General features: G+C 33.8%; 2 protein-coding genes across 4 annotated transcripts; one reads left to right on the forward strand and one right to left on the reverse strand.

The window, feature by feature from the left end:
- Window positions 1-387: 387 nt before the first annotated feature.
- On the reverse strand, window positions 388-20,576 carry LOC130824612 (pentatricopeptide repeat-containing protein MRL1, chloroplastic). Of its 3 annotated transcripts, XM_057689695.1 has the most exons (20): window positions 20,122-20,576; window positions 17,355-18,552; window positions 16,991-17,213; window positions 16,665-16,728; window positions 16,390-16,534; window positions 16,131-16,246; window positions 15,878-16,006; window positions 15,604-15,777; window positions 15,314-15,478; window positions 13,947-14,087; window positions 13,536-13,635; window positions 12,404-12,512; window positions 12,110-12,201; window positions 10,967-11,057; window positions 9,816-10,047; window positions 6,550-6,642; window positions 4,996-5,044; window positions 3,968-4,061; window positions 2,609-2,872; window positions 388-1,283 (listed from the first exon to the last, which is right to left on the reverse strand). In XM_057689695.1, exons 1-19 carry the CDS (start codon window positions 20,440-20,442, stop codon window positions 2,620-2,622), a joined length of 3,789 nt encoding a protein of 1,262 aa, XP_057545678.1. In that variant the 5' UTR covers window positions 20,443-20,576; the 3' UTR covers window positions 388-1,283; window positions 2,609-2,619. The 3 variants fall into 3 exon arrangements, with proteins under 3 accessions (XP_057545678.1, XP_057545683.1, XP_057545669.1); XM_057689700.1 differs by lacking the exon at window positions 388-1,283 and having other exon boundaries at window positions 2,464-2,872; window positions 20,269-20,576; XM_057689686.1 differs by lacking the exon at window positions 388-1,283 and having other exon boundaries at window positions 2,464-2,872; window positions 20,122-20,575.
- LOC130824261 (probable glucan endo-1,3-beta-glucosidase BG4) lies at window positions 870-2,445 on the forward strand. Its single transcript, XM_057689227.1, has 2 exons — window positions 870-1,314; window positions 1,871-2,445. The coding sequence occupies exons 1-2, from the start codon at window positions 870-872 to the stop codon at window positions 2,443-2,445; spliced, it is 1,020 nt and encodes a 339-aa protein (XP_057545210.1).
- Window positions 20,577-23,374: the final 2,798 nt, after the last annotated feature.

Here is a 23,374-nt window from a genome sequence, read left to right on the forward strand (position 1 = left end):
TGTTATCTAAAGTAAATTATACAAAAATCAAAATTTTCTTACTTACATGAAACAAAATTATAAAAGAAGTTTCCATTTACACCTCTTCTTGCATTCTTCAACTGAAGAACTTTACATTATAATTAGAAATAAATATGACAACTGAAAAATTATTAAAAGGCAAATATGACAACAAAATTTTCACTTTCCAAGAAGAAAATGTTGTATTGCACTCCCCAGAAAAAATAAGTTAAAATTTATAAATATATAAATAATTGTACATAAAAAATATCTAAGATGGATATGGATCAAGAAATCTTAAAATTTTAGGACTTTTATATTATAAAAAATGATATTTTTGAGAAATATGTCATTTAACCTTTTTGTAATATTTAGTGATTTGTCCTTATTAGTAGTTTTTTATTTGACCCTACCTCTATATGTTATAGATACACAAAGATATATTTTTCAGAAAAATTACAAAAAATTTTCATATAGAAAGTATTTTTAATGAGGAGAAAAAAATTTTAAATTTCCATGCTCACATCATACTACTTGATCAGAAAATGTAATTCTAAATGACTACTTTAACAGAAATGTTTATATTTTTTCTACCAGTATTTCCGTCTATTATTCATTTGCTGCAGTCAGGGCCTAAAACATTCATACATACATACTCTTGTTCAGTATCACAATATCAGTAAATTCATATTGCACATAACAATTTAATTTTTTTAAAATCAGAAAGCAATCTTTTGGATTCTCTTTAGATTTTTATTCTTAAATCCTACATAGAAATGTTCCTAGACACCTATAAACATTTATATAGCTATAAATCAAAGTCTCAAAACTTACAACTTCCTGTCAATATTAACAGTCACAGATCAATTATGTCGAAAATCCGGGTACTCCTAGTTCTGTTCTTAGCTCTGCAAGCAGGTTTCGAAGTTTTCGGAGAGGGAATTCAAGGTAAAGTTGGTGTTTGTTACGGACTCAATGGGAAGAACTTACCGTCTCCAAACGAAGTTGTTAATCTTTACAAACAAAATAACTTTACGAAGATGAGGATATTTGAGCCAAACCCGAGAGTGCTCGAGGCTCTACGAGGGAGTAAAATAGAACTTACTTTAGGTGTTAGAAATAACGATATACCAATTCTCGCAGCTGGTGAAGATGCAGCTAATTCATGGTTCATGACCAATGTTCAGCCTTATGTTGATGATATTAACATAACATACATCACTGTCGGCAATGAAGTTATTCCTGGACAATTCAGTGAATCTATATTGCCAGCCATGCAGAATCTGCAGAAAGCTTTCAGGAGTAAAAATCTTGGTATGTATTTAGACTTGTGCTAGTTCTAGAGTAGACTTGTTTAGACTCGTGGGTTACATAAACTTGTTCTGGATATTCACCTAAAAAAATAGGGGTTGGGCTTAGGGCTCGGTTTCTAGGGAAAAAAAAGAGATTAATAACATTATCAATAGAAATACAACATTGTCAAAGCCTTTGTTCTAAGAGATGGGTCGGTTACATAAACCTAACAGATCAGTTGAACCAATAGATCAGTTCAAGGGGTTATCCACACATATTATTCCTCATTTATTTCGATTTCCTATCATCTTAATCTGTCTTTTGCCACTCTTCGGTCTTCTTCACCCTCTTTTTAAGTCCCACGAGTTCTTATTAAGAGAATTTCAATTACAAAATTTAATTTGGATCGGGTCAAAAGATATGACACATCATGAATAATCACAAATCAATCAGTACGGTGCCATCTATTTTGTGACTTAATTTCTAAATTTCTCTGTGTTTTGCTTTACTGTTGATTTTGGTTTTCCATGAGAATGCAGTGTTTAACTAATTTGTGTTCTTATTCTGCTGAGATTAGGTACAAGGACAACCACAGTGGTTCATTCAGCAGTGTTAGGAACTTCCTACCCTCCTTCAGCAGGGACGTTTTCGGACAGTGCCCGGCCCTTTATGAGTGAAATTATTGGATTCCTATCATCAGAAAAATCCCCACTGTTGGTAAATCTCTACCCTTATTTTCCCTATGCGGCCGAGCCTCAACAAATACCATTAAACTATGCACAATTTGGTAGACCAGTGCACCTAATCACAGACGGGCATCTGATATACTCCAACCTTCTTGATGCCATGCTCGACGGCTTTTTCTCCGCCATGGAAAAAGAAGGTGTTGGAAATGTTAACATAATAATATCCGAGACTGGCTGGCCTCATGATGGGAATGGTAATTTCACAACTCCAGATCTTGCAGCTGCTTACAACCAGAATTTCATACACCATGTCAATACATTTCGAGGGACTCCAAAAAAGCAGGATGCACCGCTAGAAGGATTCCTTTTTGCCATGTTTGATGAAGATATGAAGGATCCCGGTGTTGAGCAACACTGGGGACTTTTCCAACCCAATAAACAACCAAATTATCATTTATCTATCTGAATTAACTTAGTAAGAGAGTTAGGAGAATGAAATGACTTTTTTCTTTATACATGCTATGCAGTTAGGAGAACAAAAATTGGTGGATGCAACCAATTAACAATTAAACTCTATAAAAAATTTACATATACAAATTATGAAGAAAATATTTGTGCTTTTAACTTACAGATTTTCCCATCATTCCAGGGAAAGATTCCCAGTACGAATTCTGCGCTGCTGATTTGTGATCCCATTTGCTAATCGTAATTGAGATAAACCTAGCTGTGGATGTGCCTGTGCATGTGGAAAATTCCGAGTAAATGACTGAACAAGTTTTGGCTGAAGCCATTTTTTAACAGCATTTCCACTGATTCTGATTTTGCCACTTGATTCATATCCTTGATAAGGAAGCCTTATTCTGCGAAATAAAGCTCCAACTGCTTGGCTAAGCCTGTTTAATAAAGAAAGGGGAACAATGATTTGTCAGAACTGCACATTTACGTCGTAAGAAGAAAAAAGTAGTCGCAGAATTTATTAGGGAAGAAAATGTCCACAGTTTTCAATGCCTATACAATCATGCACAAATATAGCTAAAAGCCTACGCCTTTGTTTGAACTTTCCATTGATGCATCCCTGCACTTTCTCCTGCATCCTTATTGGAAACTCTCCTTTAAAAATAAGGATACAACAATGAAAAGCCTTATGGAGTCGGTTACACGAATAAAAACACTTCAGCATGGGAAAACACCGCTAAAGTACTAATCTACAACTAAAAAATTAGTTCCAATGATCGTCTACATATATTTTTCTTCTCGAAACATTTCTATTTATTGTAATATACCCATGCAAATCACAACTCTTCATGCCATTCTATACTCGTGTTATCGAGGTCACTTTGACTTAATATTAGCTTGTAAAATATTTTGTTCTTTGAACATGAAAAAGCATAAAGGGCCCATCTCTTTCTTTTCTTCAACATATGCGACTCGAAGACTCTTTCTTATGTCTTTATTTTAAATATTATCCTATAGGGTATGTCCACTCATATATTTTAACATAAGCATTTCAGCTACCCCTTTATAATGATCTCTTCTGAAAACCCAACATTCTGGCCCATATATAGTATTGGTCTAATGGCAGTTCCCTAGAGTATCCCCTTTAAATTAAGTAGCATACTTGATCGTTAACTCTCCATTTAAGTCACACTAACTGGGAAGGAGCTCATTCGTATCAAACTTTACAAAACCTCTACTTTGATTCATCACGCCGAATTGACATTCCATATGATTCCATATACTTTGTTCTTCTTCAAATTATTTTAAACCTTTTTTATTCTAATCTCTACAAAGTACAAGTGACTAAAGAAAATTGTAAACCTGATAAACTAATTGCTTTCCAAGCAATATAAACTGACTAATTGAACAGCTCATAACTAGCCCCCAACTACCCCAAAAGCATCTATTTTTTTTGGTGGAATTCAAAAGCATCTATTACAACGGCTCAATAAACAGACAATCTATTGACTTTTTTAATAGGTATGTCTCACCTTGCTGAAATTTTGATTGTTTTTTCTCCTTTCAGACTGGAAAAATCTGTTGTCTCCACGGGCAGTGAAATGGTAATGCTGGGCACTCTTGCACCTGCATAAGAATTTAAAATTGAATAGTCAAATTTTTGCTAGTCCAGTTGATATGCATTCTGTAGCTCCAATAGGAAAGCTAAACGTGGTTATGGTAGATCTGCAATTTTCCACCAGCGTCTGCAAATTCCCTCAAAAATGTCATTTTCGCAAATTACACAAGCATTTTTGGTGAGGTCAACGAATAGGAATGAGTCTACATTTAATTTATGGTACTCGTCGTAAATTTCAATCTCCAAGTCAATTCATATCAAACCCCAAGTGTGTTCTCTTCATTATCGTTAACCAGTCATACACACAGCACACCATAAAGTAGTAACAAATGATAATGAGAATTAATGAACAAACAGACATGATGAATAGTGATGATCTACAATGGATTACTACAGATAATTACAAGAGTCATTCCAAGAAGAAATTTGGTATTTTATTATGATCTTGTTCGAATGAGCCATGAGAACAGAGAGAGCAACTTCAGAAAAAAAAAAAAAAAAAAAAAAAAAAAGAACAACACTGAAAATGAGAGCAGGATAACTAAAAAAAGATACCAGAACTTTCTAGCTATTAATTGCTAGAATACAGGAATATCATACAATGTCATGTTCAAAGTATGTGCGAATTCAGTATTAAATAGCAGACAAGAACGTGGTGAAACACAAGAAAAAAGCTTCTTGATAAAAGGATCATCATTTAATGTGAATGCTCATGGTAGGAAAAGGCCAACTGTAGAGATAGAGGGTGGAGCCAAGAGGAGAGAATCTCTCGACTTCTAAACAGCACGAACATTAGCAGATTTGAGGGAAAGCATTCCGAGATAAGAAAAATACTAGACATGATAAGGTTTCATGTAAAGGATGAACAGCATTATAAAGAGATGAAAATGGAGGAGCTAAAGAGCCTAAATGCACAATGAGATAGAAAGAGCATAAACATACCAGCAGCAAGACGATGCTTGAGTCCTTTCAAAACTGTTAAGATATATACCTGACAGCATACAGCAAACAAGAACTGATTAGCACACATTTACAGGTCTATGAGTGCAGGAGTGTGCTAACTCTCAAAAGACAGGTTAAACCGTGAGCATTAATCATCAAATTCGGATGATGTTTGATCATAGATGAATATCAATAGAGGAAACAATCACTTTGATGTTTTGTTTAGCAACATAAGCATAGGGCAGCATATAAGATACCTGACAATTAGGAAGCAGACCACAACATTACAGAGAAAACCACTTCCAAGTTTCAACGTACATGGAAAGTTGAAGGGTTGCTTAGCCACTATATGACCAAGAATGAGGTATACATTTAACAAAAAGATACCTTATCATTCAAGTGAAATGCTCCACTCCTTACAGAATGCACCTATCTTCATCTTTTCTAAAAGTTGTGGGATGACAACCTGCAAACCCTCTACCTACTCTGGCTATAACCTCTCTGTATTACAGATGTTTCATTATAATTTTTATCTTCACTCTCTTCAGTATATATTCTTCTATAAGGGATACTCATCTAGTCATTTGTCCCTGTGTGTTTTCCCTATGGAGACAAAATAGTGATTTGGGTGGAGCAAAGCATGTGGGAGGAGTGAAATAAAGAATTTTATGAGACAACAAACAGCCTACAATAATAACTAACGCGGCAAACTCTAATAGACACCCAAAAGTAGTAAACGAGGAAAGCTCTGGGAGACGGAGGGAGTAAATGCACTAAAATTGATACTCCCAACAAATCCACACATCACAGCATAGTGATGCTGCAGCTTTTAAGGAATCCTGGTGACTGCATGGTGGCATTCCCATTCATCAACCACAGAATTCATGTTCGTCAATGAGATAAGAAAATACAGCGTTGGAGTCTAGGAGGGTGGAAGAGTAGTCAATAATGGCACTGCATCTTGATGCTGAACTTAAGAGTTAAGTCGACGGAAAGATACTTAATCTCAACAATTGATGGGACAAAAATGTACTCCTTAACTGGGCTGTGCAAGTGTGTCTACGTATGAACAAAAACAAAGTATAAGATCATGTCCAGAACAAGCACTGAGATAATATAATTGCAAAACATCCACAAAGAGATAGGAAGTGTGAATCGGATAGCATCCTATTTAGAGTTAGATATCACTTGGTGCACATCCTTATAGGCTTTTCAAAGGGTGGGATATTCGGCTAGGGAACAAAGTAAGACGTTATTAACCTCAATAGAAATGATGAAAAATGGAGCACTGCAGAATAATCAGCATGTTCTTCAACAAGTCCATTACCAATAGTGAATCAATTACTTCACTTAGCTACACTAGAATTTAAAGAGCAGTGAACATAGTATATTTACTGATTAATACATGTCTGGAACTGTAATATTTTAGTGTATTGATGTGTTAGCATGCAGGACTTTAAACATAAATGAGTCAGGAAAAGCTTATGATTGAGCTTATGATAGTACAGAAACTTATGAGCTTTAGGAGCCGGTCGATAATAGCAAAAAACTTACCTCTGCTACGTGAATGTTCATATCCCTGGCATCAATTTGAATAGGACTTTCCTTAAAGGAAGCACCTGGTACAATGCCGAGTGAAGCTGCCTCCTAAAGGACAATCAATCCAGGCAGTAACATTATAAGAAATAGAAGCAGCAATCAAATAAGAGCATTGACTAATGACTATGCATCGACAAATTGTTCACAATCATTAACCAAAGTTATATATCCACATTAAGAGGGTGTCCCGCATAAATTACCAGAAAACAAAACTGCATAAAAAGAGTTTGAATCGCATATCATTCGAAATACTACCATAACACTAACTAAATCTAGTAGAAAACCTTAATATTATGTGTTGCAATTTTCTGACAAAAACTCAAAAGCATTTGATAAATTAAAATGTATGTGTGATGTTGTCATGTGTCTCCTCCAGTGTCACATAATTCGCTGCTTATACCCACGAATTGCAATTCGGTTCGATGGCCTAAATCGGGGTTTGTTCGCTGATTGAATTGCCTTGATTCACGAATTAGATCGTTAAAATCGATCTAAAATGTGTTTTCTTACCAAGTAAAAGACAATTAAAAGTACAAACCAGATGTTAGTCCACCACTTCAACCACTTGTCCACCATTAAAGACAAGATATTGTCATGTAATCTGTGAGGGACTTTTTTTCAGCTACTGATGTAAAAATAGGGAAGAATGGATAAATCGTGATGAGGGAGAAGAGTAATAAGATGAAGAGACGCCTGTTTCTTCATTCATTCAAGACCTGATGTATTCCCTTTTCTCACAAGTGTTCCGATAACTTTATAGGTTTACAACTATAGGCCCTTGGACCCATAAATTGGATTTACACTTTACAGTAATAGCCCTTGTATTCATGCACACTTTTTTATCTTATTTTTCTTGACTATTTAATGGTTTTAGACTCTAGCACTCTACTTTTAGACCATATTACATAATCTTGTAGAGTATTCTAGCACTCTATTGTTCTTAAATGGTTTAGAGTTTAAATGATAGATCACATTATTTTTTACAATCAATGTTATAATTATATTAAATCAATGTCACATTATTTTTTTACAATCACATTGTTCATATTAAAACAATACAATACAATCAAATTAATGTCACGACTAACATTTTTTGCAATGGATATTACAATTAAATTAATGTCATGACAAAAGATCACATTATATATAAAACTAAAGATCACATTATTTATATATAATTATAAACTAAAGATCAAATTATCTGTTATAATTAAATATTAAGAAAATTACTCTAATTATATAACAGAAAGAAAGCCCTTTATCCATCATTAGCCCAAAAGCATAGGTACTGCGATTGCAATCACTAACCTTTCTTCTTCCTTCCTAAGTTGTTAAAAGCTCTCAACAATGGATCAATTTTCCAAGCTATCAATTTATTTTTATAGACTTTGCTAAAGAAATATATTGGATCAATGATACATATAAATATAAAACTGGAAAACAGATGGTCAAGTTTTTTACAGCTCATAATTATGCTCTTGCGCTGTTTAAAACACATTCAAATAAATTTCTGCAGAAGTTAGCTAAAACTAGATTCAGGTCGCACTATATATTGTCAAAGGGATTGTACAATGCAAAGAAGCACTAGGAACCACTGTTGTCTTAAGGGCATGGAGAAACATTGGGGGTTTGGTAGTACAAATATTCAAAATAACAGTTTCTTGGATGAAATTCATGAGGTGACTAAATGCAGTAAGCTACTTTACAAGTTGTTGAAATTTTGAGATGGTGAAGGACCTTGAATGGGGAGATATATCTAAGAATGGACAATATGTTAGGAAAGGTGAAAGATATAATGCATAATAGCAAGTACAAATCAGACTTTACTAAGATGGAGAATATCATTGTCACTAGATGGTATAAGATGTTTGCATTGCTTAGTGTAAGAAGAGAGTTACAAACTTGATGGGTATTACAATGGATATAACAATGGAGGTTTAATGTAAGAAGAGAGGAGCTAATTTAGGGAGAAAACCAAGCAAGGTATAAAGCTCTACAAGATGAGACTTTGGTGCACCAAATAAATAAGGTCAACATGGGTATTTTATAGGGGAAGTAGAATAAAAGAGGGGCAGCATTTAAAGGGATCAGCAGCTGGCAGCAGATACAAAGCAGAGCACCAAAATGCTGCTTGCTCGACCAGTGCTCGATCGAGCAGCTCGGTCAAGCGCCTCTCATCAGCCTTCTGTTGCATTTTTTCGATTTGTCCAAACACCCTAATGGTCCCCTATGGTTCTTACTCTTTGTACTTGGTCCGAATGCTTGCACTCCAAACACTACTCTTGTTCACCAAGGCTTCACACATTCATGTTTCCACTACCACTAGTACAAAGTACTACGGTTACATGATTCCCAAAAAACCTATCACAAGAATGGTACTTGTGTCCTCTTCTACTTACACTAACTAATATGATTAATTTCTTAATCATGTTTCGATTACTTGGTGAACCAAGTCACCAAATATCCTAACACTTAGGATTTGCTCTTACACCCCATTTCTAAGATCGTGCATATCTTAGTGCCCAAACACCTAAAAGCTTTTAGAAAGTGGGACATTATTCTAGATTTAGAGACATGAGATGGTTTGAACTTGATGATGATGCTACACTTAGAAAAAATTCAAAGAGGCCAAGAGTTTAAAGCAAAAAAGTCTATCTTTTGATAGCTTTACAAAACTTTTGCGTTGTATTTTCATAATCTATTTGTATTTTGCAAGTAGTAACGTTAGCATAATTTTAGCCCTAATGAGTAATGAGAAATGGACTCTTTTTATATTTTAAATTTTTTGTTTATCTTGATTCTTGTGACTCTATTTTATACTTAATTGTTTGATATTTTTAATAACATAACATGAACAAAACTACAAATGCACGAATCATGAACCTAAAACTCGAACCAAACAACCTAAGCAAACAAACAGCAAATATGCCGACTAGGGAATTGCAAAACCAAATTCGTACAACAAATCAATCCTAATCACGAATTGTGTGACACTAGTCTCCTCTGTCAAAGAAACCATTCTTTATGTATCGAAAAGATTTGTTTATCAACATGTAAGATGGAAAATATTCAAGATTTTCGAAAAAATCAAGCCATGTTAAAAAATTCAATCACACAAACTACACAAAGCACAATCCCCAACACCACTACAAAAGAGGGCATGGCAATATACAAACAAGATGGAGTGGGAAAATGGAAAAATGAACTAGTATAGAGCTGACCTCAAATAATGAGAATGCTCGGGGATCATATTCGGCAAAACCATCTATCAGTGGAAAAAGGTTTGCACTTCTTGATGTTTCAGCATTGATACCCAGGGTCTCAATCAGTCTCTTTTTCAAAGATACATCTTTTGGTAGCTGCAAGCATCCTAAAACTTGAGAAAGCATTTCCGTAGAAGGGATCAAACCAGCTCTAATCATTTCACGATAAATCGTTAACGCTAAGGATGCCCTGAAGAAAACAAAAGAAAAGGCAAAAGTCCATAGAAATGCATGAGATTATGTGTACATGAGTTTAAGTACTACAAAGAATTCTTAACATACTCCCTTCATTTGGCTTTAGTTTACCCAATTGGTAGACTACATAGTTTTGAGAGCATATATAAGGTGTCATTATCTAGTACGGCGTTAGTGAATATCATTCTAATGCGAGGGGAGGAGATGTGAGAGGGTGATGGGGCCAATGGAGTAAATGAGAGATGCAACATATGTAATTATAGAAATGAGGGTCCTTCCCTGAAAAACGAAATGAAGAAATTATATCTAAACAAGTAAAAGTAGAAGAAGTGGTAGGTGGGTAAGCTAAATCAAGTGTTAGGGAATAAAGTGAGAAGTAACTTTGACCCCTTCGATCAAAAAAAGAATGGACTATATCCTGTAGCTTATTTGTTCAATGAAAATAGTCAATTTACTGCCGTACATGCTCATCAGATACCATAAATCTTAATGATGCTCAAATACTTGAAAGTTGAAACCATCAACTAGTAAAAAAATTCTATTTGGCTGTGCATTTATGCTCGTTTCAACTATAAAGGCAAGACTAAACAATGACGAAGAATAAGAAAGACAGTTAAATCATAGATTCATCATGAAATCAAGTTATTGAGCTCCTTATACTAGATATGAACTGGGATTCCTACCCGTGGTCAGGAACAACTATCCCAAAAGTAGAATAGTTTTATTAGACAATTCTATAGGGACTATAGGATCTCCATTTAACCATAAAATTGCTTTAAGTGAAGAAATATTTGGCAAAATAGAATCCTGTTTCAACCATTCCCGTAACCTATTTGTGCACATAAATAAATAAGATAACAAGATAGAAGTACACAACCCAAGTAAATCAGACAGCGTCAAGATGGATGAAATACCATTTACTGTCTATTTGCGGTCGTCCAGACTTAAATGATAAAACAGGTTCACCAATTGTGGAAGCCCTTTCAAATCTCCGTGAACACATTTCTACAAGATACATAGCAGCACATAAACCAATTACAAAAAGTGTCTCAACTAATAGATTTAAGTACAAAATGACATATAAGCACACAAAACAAGATATGAATTACATAAGGTCTCATTTGGGATTTTCCACTATTTATCAATAACTCTTAGTTTGTAATTTATTCTTAAACTGTAAGTTCAAACATAGTAAAGTCTCTTGTTTAACTCATCTAAATCAAAATTTTACTAGTATAGTAGTATCAATTTTTTATAATTTAAAATTATGCCGAATTAGAAATAGGAAGGATTGAATTAGTGCATTGGCAAACGTGCAATTTCAAATGGAACAAATAGTTGGGATAGGCGGGAGTATTAAAAAAAAAAAAGAAAAAAAAAGAGTAGTCATTGTCAAAGACCTCACCTCCGTATTTAGTACACTCAATGACTCAAGCAATAAAACCCAAGATGAAACACTTCGTCCTCTCAATTTCAGAGCCCAAGTTTTTAGCCATTTTCGAAACAGTCCTTTCTTCCTTCATCTTTATATTCTCCCGGACCTACGTGCATGTAAATTTGCAGGCTTCCTTCATCTTCATCTTCCTCTAATCTCTATTTTCTCCCAGACTTCACATATAATCTTACCAATATACCATTTAGGGCTCTAATTTCCATCTTCATCTTAAGTTCAAATTTTCATCTTCATCTTAAGTTCAAATTTCCAATGCAGATTCAAGTGCAGGATCTTGTATGTAAGTTTTTTTAGTTTTAAGTTTAATGATGACATAAACCTAAATGGGAAGTGTTACAGCTTACAACTAAAAAGAAACAGAGGATGTAGATACTGAAAAGATTACAACTTGAATGTATCATCCCTATTTTCAGAGAACTCAAGCCATTTAAAAACCTACTGCTGAAACTCAAACATAGATCTGCTTAGCAGAAAATATCAAGCAGACACAAATAATATCCAAGATAACTTGAATGGAGCAAGAAAGCAAGATCCTTGACTCCAAAACCAAAATAAAAGAACATAAAATAAAAACTGAGCTTATCAATAGGTCTTTTGAACTCACTTATTAGACATTTGCACATAATCTGGCTCAAGGAGATGCCATCAGCTTTTGCTTGAGAAAAGAGCGCAAGGCCTACTTCCAAATCATCATTTCTGCAACACACAGAAAGAAAAAGAAGCTTCTTAAGAGGAGTCAAAAGCATTCAAGAGATGAAGCCATGAAGGTATGAATAACATGAGGTCTCATAAAATTTTGAGAATCCATGAAAGCAGAAACCTTCCGTCACTTGTGTCTTATACAAAGGACAAATAATGAAACCAAGGAAAATAAAGGAATTAAGTTACAAAAAATTACTTTTCACTTGCCGCTATGAGAATAGAGTAAGTAACATCATTTGGGCGCAATCCCAGTTTTTGCATTTCTGCCTGAACATCTAGGGCCTTCTGCATTTGGTTAGCATCACCTGCAGGGACATTTTTCTTAGTCAAATTTAATTGCAAGGTTATGTATAAGCCTCACAGTAGGTTTGGAACAAATATTCACATGATTTGAATCAACAGAACTCCGAGTTGTCTACTGTTCTTGATGCCTACCCTACTTTTATGTTACAAACTTTAGATAAATTTGCATTTTCTTATCGTAGACAATGGAAGTTGGAAACAAGTAGAAGTTCGAAAGCCCGCAGCATTCAACATTTCTGATGAGTAGTCGAAAACAAGGAAACAGTGTACAACACCTATTTATTTTTGTAATCTACAAAGTAATGAAAAGTTAGTTTAAAGAAAATAAATACGTCCATTTGATGTACTGATATTTTTTGGCCCATGCAATGCTTATTTATTTTTTCATAAAATTATTAATGAATAGTCTTTTCTTTAAATTTGCTAGACTTCCAAATAAGATACCATAAACAGATATCGATCTTCAAAACCTTGAGGAAGCCAATTCACCAAATTAACTATATTGCAGAAACAAAAGTGTACTTAAAGAGAACCTAAAAATGCAAAATGAATTTTCTATCCAGAATTCAAAAGAAAATTACTTACAAACTAATTATTAATTAAAAAATAGCAAAATAAATGGAGCAACAGTAAAAAATTAGTACAAAAGGAAGAAATTATAGGATAGAAGTGAGAAAGAAAAAATCTGCAGTGAGCAGTGAGTGGGGAGGGAGAAAACATCACACAGGTTCATGTTTAATTTGACAAGGAGAAGGGTAAAGAGAAGGGTACAGTGGAAGTCATAGAAAGAGTGAAGGAAGAACATCAAAAGGCCGAGGGGAAGGATAAAAGATACACTGATGTCTATTAAATGTAAATGTAACATGAAGTACTATACATAAATGTTCATTTGAGTATTTCTCGAACGATGTAAATCCAGGTCCGTATAATGTATAATGCAATTAAATACAATCAAAACCAAGTCTATCTATTGCAAAAAAATTGTAAAAACAAACTGAAAATAAAGATCACAGTAGTTGACTTACAGAGTGAAGTGATTAGTGCATTCAGAGTTGAAACAGTTGGCTTCAAATTAATTTCTCTAATTTGCTCAAATAGCTCCAGTGCCTTCTCCCAATTATGGGTCTGAAATGAAAGTTGACATTTTCATCAAAATCATAACAGGTTCTGCATCATACGAAGGACACATATGTAGACACCATCATATATATGTGAGATTAAAATTATTCCCCACGACCAGATTTTATGCTATTGCACCAACCCGTTAGCCTGAACAATGTACGGATGCACCTGTTAACTACAAATTTTAATTATCATCCACTATAAGATGGCATGTCCCAATACAAATTTTCCCAGAGACTGCTCCAAGAAATGCAGAATGAGTGTTTGTTAAGACAACATAGGATGACTGAATCTAGGAAAATGTTGAGACATACATTACTACAGGCCCCCATCAATGAGCTGTATGTGATGATTCCAGGATTCATTCCTTCAGTTCTTGCATTTTGAAGAACTCCGAAAGCAGCATCGAGGTTACCAGCATGACCAGCAACATCTATCAATGCACTGAAAAATTTCTGCAAAATATAAAGCTTTTATGACTAAAAGAATGCCAGTCTCTAAAGTCCAACCCATGTGGCATGTGATGCATGGGTTACATCTTTCATATCATGTCATTACATAATTACTCCTACATTAAACCTTTCATATTTTTCGGAATAACTTTTATCTTGTGTGTACATAACAGTCATCAATAATGTTAAAATTAGAGTTTAGAAAAAATGAATGGCAGTACATATAGATGGCCAGGAAACATAAACAAGGATGGCAGTCTCAACAACCAAAATTCTTTATCATGTCTTATAAATGTTGGCAATATCTGGAGGAGAAATATAGAGGACAAGGAAATTAAAGAAAGAGAAGAGCATTGATTATAGAAACAGAATTTTTTTCAGAGTATTGAGTAAAAACTACAAGAAAAGAGTGTTTCAACAAGCACTATAAAGTAACTGTCATGGATCTCTGTGATCAGTTCCCACAAACCACTCCCTAAAGGTTTGAGATTCAAAGTGTCAAACTCTTCCTTGTATTCAAATCTTCATATACATTATAATACACTAGCATAGGCAAATACATCAGCACCCTCCAGCATCTTAGGAACATAATAATGTTAGGAGGGGAGGAGGTTCCCTACAAGCAACAAACTTTCTAACTGCAATATCTATCCAATTACAATAATCCAATTGAAAGTACAACTTTTTTGTATTTCATTCGATGCTTGTGATGAATTGATCACAAACTGAATAATAGAGTTTAAAATGTCTAAAGGAACACTAACATTTATACTTTTTTGTCAATCTTGTTCTGAATAGATGAGGGCTACCAACTTCAGTTACAGTCTTATCCACTTTGTAGCAATTGGGAATACCGCTAAAAATCTGACATTGGGAGAAAGTTCAACAGTTGTAATCATCATCCTCGCCTCACTTCATGGTAACTTCACATCAATTTTTACCTTTCAGGCTTTCTTTACCAAACTGACAAACAGTTTGACACTATCAATATGCAAACCTAAGCTCATGAAGTACAGACACAAAGGAAAACCGAAACACTCAACAAGTTCATTGGACAACAGAAAACACTCATAGCGCACAATTCATATTGAACTCTCAGTTATAATTTGTAAATAACTGGATATACACTGAAGAGGCTGCTACACTTCAGCTATCTAAAATGTAAAAATTTCTAAAAAAAAACGTGTGAATGACAACATGCAAAAAAGAATTAAGATCGCTAGATATACCTCATCAGGTACCACACCTTTCAATTTCATGTCAGCAAATATCTTACAAGCAAAATCCCAATCACCAGTCTGACTGCAACTATTAACAGCAATGGTGTAAAGCTCTGGAGTGCCTTTGATGTTAAATTGATCTATCATTTCATATACTCCTTTCACACGATCAACCTGGAAAATGCAAATTACTTAGTGATAGATTTAAAAAAATGAATTCAGCCATCAGTAAATAGCAAAAGGACGAGCAGTTGAGCAGAAAATTTGTAACTAAAAGTGAAACAGTTGAGAATCCTTACCTGACCAGCACTTGTACAAGCTTTTATCAGAGCACCAATTGTAATGTGATCAGGATCAATAGGCTGTAGTTCAGATCTCATTTCTGCCAGTACATCAAAAGCACGTTCCACTGCTCCAGACTGGCCGCACGCGGTGATAAGAGCATTGAAAACAACTCGATCTGGCTTCACATTCTACTGCATATAGGTATGCTATCAATTGGTTTTCAGATGAGCAATTCAGGTAACCTAGGAGTCAACTAAATCCACATCTTGATATTCAACAATCGCATACCTTTGATCTTAAAATCCCATAAACACCAAAGGCTTTAGCTACCTGACCAGCTCTTGCACAACCATCAATAAGTGCTCCATATGTATTGACATTTGGTTCTACCCCAGCATTCACCATTTCGTGAAAGACCTGATGAAGGTAACACCTCAATAATAATAATTATTTTGGATGAATTGTGGCAAGAAAATGAAAATAAGGGAAGCAAAATCTTAATAGACAAGTACAATTATTTTTGAAAATGAAGAAGACGCACTTCAAACATGGTGTCTACTTTTCCACTTTTTGCACAAGTTGATATCAGAGTAGTGTAAAGTCGGCAATCAGCTTTATATCCAGCCTTCTGCACCAGATGCCAAACTTCAAAAGCACCTACATGCACCACTATGATTAGAGCACAATATATATTTTTAAAGGGAAAAAAGCAAAGATAATTCATAAGAATCGATCTATTAAAAAACAAAGCTGAAAAAACAAATAAAGAAATAAAAAAGCCTAAAAACATAACATCTAACCTTCTGAATTTTGGGCCGCAGAACAAACGGACATAAGCATATTGAAAGTACTAAGTGTAGGATTTGAAATCAACTTGGTAAAACGGAAAGCTTCTTTAACAGCCTTTTGTGTTCGACAGAAATCAAAGAACTTAGCATGGTAAATCTGAAAACAAACAATTGACAAATCAGAGCAATTATATAGCCGCTTTCAGTTCCTAAGAGAGTAGGAGTTGAAAACCATAAGCTGAAATCTTTTAATAAACATTTCAAAAAGGAAGATATTGTGGTTTTACCTTATTCATATCCAATTTATTTTTGCTATCCAAGTCTTCCAGCAACTTTACACACTCGCTTAACCTGATAAATAAGATATGTTACGCATGAAATACAGATAGAAATGGTACACCAAAGTATGAAAGCTTAGACTACCCTTAAACAGCAAAGAGAAGGTGAAGCATTAAATAGCGACAATCTCACCAGAACTTATGTATAATTTATCAGTTAACACCAATAAAAATCCATTTCCAGTATGTCACAAGTTTTGGGTTTTCAACTAACATCAATGTCCGACTATAATTAAAAGCTGAAATCAAGCAGCACAGCTCAGTAACTTATCTACCTTCCACTTTTCAACATGCAATTGTAAGAACTCATGTGCCTAGATATAGGGCTTTGTATATTTACTTGCACTCCAGATGCATTAGGTAGATCAGAAACTTGGTGATCAGATCGCAAAGAAGGACTCCTTGTATCATTTTTTGTCCTCCGTGTTACTTTCCTCAAGTCTTTACCCTCATCAAAGGAGCTTCCTGCATGGGAAGCAACAGGTTGTCCTCCCCTGCCTGAAAAAATCAAAGTCTAAAAAGCAAGTTAGACGGATGGTGTGCAATCATGAAATTACAGGAAATATCTAAACCAAATTCATGATACATAATTAAATGCTGAAAAGAAAAAAAAAGTAGCAGAGAAATATTCAGCATAACCTGCAACTTCATGAAAATCTTCTCCCAATATTTTAAGAGCAGAAGGCCTTGTACTCATAGGAACATAATTTTTCTCCAAATCAGATGCTTCGGTAGTTGATCCATTTATTCCCTGTTTGTTAATCTCGTAAAATAAGTGGAGCTCATCTCTACCAGACTTTGTACTCTCATAAAAGCTTGAAGCCTGAACTTCAAACTCATCATGATTATGGTCCCTTACTTCAGCGATTTTGTCCTCTGTAGATGCATTATCCACAAAAGCAGACACAGAATTATTCATCTCATCAACCTGTACAGGTGACATATTATTCGAATCGATACCCACTCCAGAGTTTACAGAAGCTGACTCTTCATCTATGTGTAAATGAGGTTGAAGAGCATCTAAATCAGGAGAATCCTGCAGCCGATATAAACTGATTTCTTCCTTCTCTGAAAGTGCAGATGCAATGGCTCCTAAATCCTGGACATCAGAAGCAACAAAATCTACTTCAACATTAGGTGTATCTTGGGGTACAATAAAAGGATCCTGATATGACAAATTAACTCCATCTTCACTATTCATTAGTGTGGTTTCTCTAACTTCTGTTGATGATTGACTTTTCTCCTTGAAAATTTCCATGTCAACGTTTTCAGAAGATGCCTCTGGAAGGGACAACCCGATTTCTTTACTCTTCTCAGAAAGAGCAGACGCAATGGCCCCTAAATCATGAACATTGGAATCAGAAATTTCTGTTTGTTCTGGTGTATTTTTAGGAGCTGCAGACTGATCATGATATGACAATTTGGCATCACCCTCATAATCACTGGAAGTGCTTTCCTTGACTTCTGATACTGAGTAACTTTTCTCCTTGCTATCTGCTTGAAAAGGTTGAGATGATACATGTGGAAGAGATGGGTCTACTTCATCTCTCGTCTCCAAAAGTGCTGAAGCAACTGCCCCTAGTTCAGAAAAATTAGAATCAGCAAAATGTGATTGTCCGACGGCAGGGGTGTCTTCACTAGATAAAGAACCCTTCCAAGACAAATTGACCAGGCCCACATTATCCTTGGAGGCGCTTTCTCTGACTTCCAGTGATGAATAATTTATCTTGTTCAAACTTTCTATGTGTAGATGAGCAGCATCTGTTAGACTATTGAACCCAACTTTCATAGCGTCATCTCCTTTGTGGTTATACTCAGAAGACAAAGAACTAGATCCCTATAATGTCAAGAGAGAAAATTGATCACACAACCATTCCCATAAAACAGGTACATCATAGTGCAAAAACAAGGTTACATCGCATCACATCGGCTGTTTTGTTAAGGTTCTTTAAAAAAATAAACTAATATTTCTCGCATTATATAGGTGTAAAAAAAACCGTTTCTGGCCGTATCAAGGGATATCTCGTGCTTTCGACCAGTATTTAGGCGTTACAATAACCGCATCATTACCATTACCACATCACCGTTCCATTATCACAATCGCGACCGTTTCCGTATTTTTGCAATATGGGTGCATTAGGAGAGATCAGAGAGTCATCCTGAGAAGTGGTGGTCCAAGTGACAGCGCATAATAGAATCTTAAGTATCATGCAGCTACATTAAGAGATGAAACTAAAACAAGCAAAGTTCACAGGAATTTGTTACAGGCCACTCAAAAAGAAATTTCAAGTTTCAAATATCTAGCCAAGCTCAGCACAATGCTCGAGATTGATCCAAATTCTACTACATTGGTTGAGCCTCATAAGTCATAACCATCCCTTTTGATTGTACACCAGATATTACTTATGTCATAAAGAGGTGAAATTGAAAACCTATATCTACGGCTACACACTTACATAGAACCAATTACTTCCAAATAGAAAAACTTTTCTATCATATTGTCAGTCTTTGACATTATTATGTGTCGTGCATTGTTGTTTCTCTAGCACCGCTGATTTTCTTAATTTCATTGGCTTTTGCTTCCTCTTCAAACAAAAACCATCAAGAGCAAAACTTGTTAGGATTCTGGACTGTTTCATCGTTCAGCCACTTATAATCAGCCCTATTAAAGTTACTTACCCCACCCTGATTTTCATGACTTTCCTTGTTCTTATTGATTTTATTATTCCCTCATGGCCTCATCCTAAACAAACCAAGTCCAATGAGGATTTAAAAGTTTAAACACTCACTAACTACTCTGACAACTACATTGATCTTCAATGCACCACTATCCTCATAGAAAAACTAGTTTTAGGATAAACACTTTATATTTCTAGAAAAGTCATATGATACAAGTCAAAAATTTGAAGTATACAAATGTTTAGATTAAAGAACTCGATTCATCATATCATCTATATTTTACTTTCTACTATCCTTCTATTTATTTTTTTGGCAAATAAAATTCTACTACTGTCCTTCTATTTAATTTTTTGGCAAATAAAATTCTACTACTATCCATTTAGAGATGTCTAAATTTTATCTTTGATAAAATAAAGATACTTTCTTTCTGCATCACGCCAACAACTCCATACTTCATTTCTATATACATTGTCAATTTATGCATTATACTTTTTGACAAAATCATAAAGTCCGACATTGCAAGTGTAACCTTATCATTATCTTTATGCGGAATAAATTAGGGTTGAATATTCGTCTATACTCACTTCTCTCTTTCTAAACTAACTTTTCATATAATGATCAAAAAGCGCAAGCATAATGCTTTACCTCAATAATCACATCAACATTCATAAAAAAGAACGTTATTTCACAACAAAAACAGAGAAACGAAAGAAAAACTGAAATTAACCTGAATAGAACCATTTTTCTTTTTAGAATTGTAGAAATTATAGAAAACAACAGCAAAAGCAGACATAGCTATAGCAAAGGCAACAGCAACAATTGGCAAAGAATTGAACGAAGCGACAGAAGCTTGAGCAGTGCGAAACCGTATAACCTTGCATTTTCGCCGACATTTAAGCCTCAATTTGGAGGAATAACCAAAGAAATCACTCCGAATTGATTGAATTCTTGAAATGCAGAGACAAACAGAAGGAGATGATGAAGAAGATAGCGATAACCGAGGAATTAGGGTTGAAGTATGCGTGGTGGGAGAATAGAGAACGTCCATGAGAGAGAAAGAGAAGAAAAGGATAATAGTAGAAGAAGAAGATGATGATGATGATGAAATGGAGGTTGAGGCTAAAGGCCCTCATTATCCATGGAGATAGTGAAGCCGACTTTTTTTTTTTTTTTCCTTTGGCTGTTTGTCCTTTGCTTGCGTGGCATCACTGTCCTCATGGATATGCTTAACTACCTTGTTAAGTTGTTATTAGATGGTATATACTCACTTCCTTTATAAATTTCACTTAGTTATCTCAAAAGCTATTAGATCATGGTATGTTTGGCAATTTAGAATTCATTTTTAAATGTTGAATTGTGTCAAATATTATGTTTGGCAAATCTTGAATTTAAAAAATGTGAAATTAGGTCAATTTCATAGAATTGCAATAACAATGTAAAATGTGGTAAGTATCAGAATTTGCAAATTCTATATAGGTGTCATTTACAATTCTTGAATTTGAATATCAAAATTTAATTTCTCTATTTTTAAATGAATTCTATGTTACCAAACACTACCTTAATTAATTTAAAAAAATTTCAAATACGAAAACATGAAAAGAGTAGTTATAATACTTTTAGTTTTAGAACTATTTAGGAAATGTGACGTTGTGTCTGAGCGGACTAATAAGACATAAAACATATTATGTATGGATTTGTGTCTAATAGAAGTCGTGCCTAACCTTAACTTGGCTAGCCAACATTAGACCTACAATAAGGTAGGGTATGACAAGCTAGGTTGTCGAGTTGTATCGTACCATGACTAACTTATATTTTTTATATTTGGTTAGGATAATTGAGTCTGATGGATCATGCCTGCAAGCTTCATGCCACGCCTACAAGCCTTATGTTGTCCATGTGGTCTCATGTCGAGCGAGTTGTTTTTCCCGAACCTTAAACATGACTCACAAAGCACGAAACTATGTGTCCTATTTAAGGTCAAAATCAAGGCATAAATCGTGTTGTGCATGAAAAATTCAAAGATTTAGTATCCAATTATTATTATTAATTTCAAAGATTTAAATTTGTGAATGATAATGTTATTGACTTTACTTTTAATAGTTAAAAAGAAAATTTTTCAATAATGAGCATGAAATTGTATATCGATAAAGAAATCTTTTATATAAAATTACGATTATGGAACAATTCAAATATAATTGTGTATGTGAAAAAGAATAGTAAAAGATGGTGAATAAGAAAATTTAATAATAATTTAAACTAAATTTGTTGGATCAAATCGTAGGATCGTAAAATTGTAGAATCGTATAAATTTTACGATTTTAATAACAATAATCATAGCCTATTCTTGCGAGCTAACTTTTAGTTCGGCCTTATAGATTTTTCTATTATATATTGATAGTATTGCTTTATATTTTTTTCATCCTCTTAACCTGCATTTTCTAACTTTGCCCCTTTATAAAGATATTGATTTTATGAATGTCCAAACATAAATATGTAGCAGATTGATTTGGAATGAACTAGAACGGTAAATATAACAATTATTAATTGAGATATATGCATATATGTAGTATTAAATAAATAATTTCGATTTACGAATTTAGTTGAACGCTATTAACTTTAGTTTGATACTCATAAATACTTGGTACAGTTCTATTATTAATATTAAAGTTTTTATTGAAATCAATTATTATTGAAGTTATCATTGATTATTACAATGGTCACTTCAATTTGTTATTTAATTAATTTAATCCTCCCTCTATTTCATGATATATATTGATTTAGGGGTTGTTTCTTCGCAAATTCTTGTTTTGAGATTTTTTTAATTGGACTTGCTCATTATATATTTTTTAAAATATTATTAGTGGGCATTAAAAATGATGTAGATAGACATTTAAGATATTGAAAATACGCATTAAGGATATGGTAAACAAGCATTAAGAATAATATAAGTAGACATAAAAAATACAGTAAATAGATATTAATCTTTAATAGGCTGGACTTGAAGTACGTCTCTCAAAGAGACGATTTCTCAAGAGACTAGCTGTTCTTTATTTGGGAAAGGGATTGAGACTTAAAAGAAAAAACTCAAAATTTATTTTGGTTTGTAGCCTTCGAGCCCATAAGTAAAGAATATAGTAAATGAGACTTAAAATCTCTCAAGCCTCAACAAATACATATCAAAAAATAATAATTAAAAAAATTAAATTAAATTTAAAGCATGCTTGATTTAAAAATCATCTGTTACGACAAATTTAAGAACTTACATACCTCTAAATTAGTATGTCACTCAAAAAATCCGATATGTAAGTCCTTAAATTCGTTGTAAGAAATCTAAATCTTAAATTCTACAATTACAAATTTATTTTAATTTTGTCGATTTTTTTCACCAATGAGTCACATTTTATTTAATGTTTTTTTAAATTTTTTAGGAACTGATTTTATAAGTATTATGATGACAAGTATGTTTAAATTTCAATACATATATTAGGGTTGCTATGAACCCATTTAAAATTATATAGTATATCAAGTACATGAACATGATATTTCACATAATCAACTCAATCTTCAATCTTTTGAGAATTGTAGTACCCTTCAAAGAATTTTAAGTGCATATATGGATGTTCAATTCTTTGATGCTCTTACGCCTCGTTTGATAGGTGGTAATAAACGGTGGTAATGGAAATGAAAAACTAGTATAATTTAGGTGAAAGATCTCTTGATTATCTTGATGGTCATGCTCCAACTTCAATCATCTCATTTTCTTCATAAATTCATTCTAATGCATTACCATCTGCAGATGTGGTATTAAATGGTAATGGAAATTTATAAACAAAAAAACTTTTTCGTAATCAAAGTTTCATTACCATGGAAATGATATGAAATTTCAATGAAATTTTACACCATAAATCATTCTCATTATCACCATTTAATAATATCATTAATCAAACAGGTCAGGTTTCAAATCCATTTGAAATGCTCTA

Source organism: Amaranthus tricolor, chromosome 1, assembly GCF_026212465.1.
Source record: "Amaranthus tricolor cultivar Red isolate AtriRed21 chromosome 1, ASM2621246v1, whole genome shotgun sequence".
Lineage (NCBI taxonomy): Eukaryota > Viridiplantae > Streptophyta > Magnoliopsida > Caryophyllales > Amaranthaceae > Amaranthus > Amaranthus tricolor.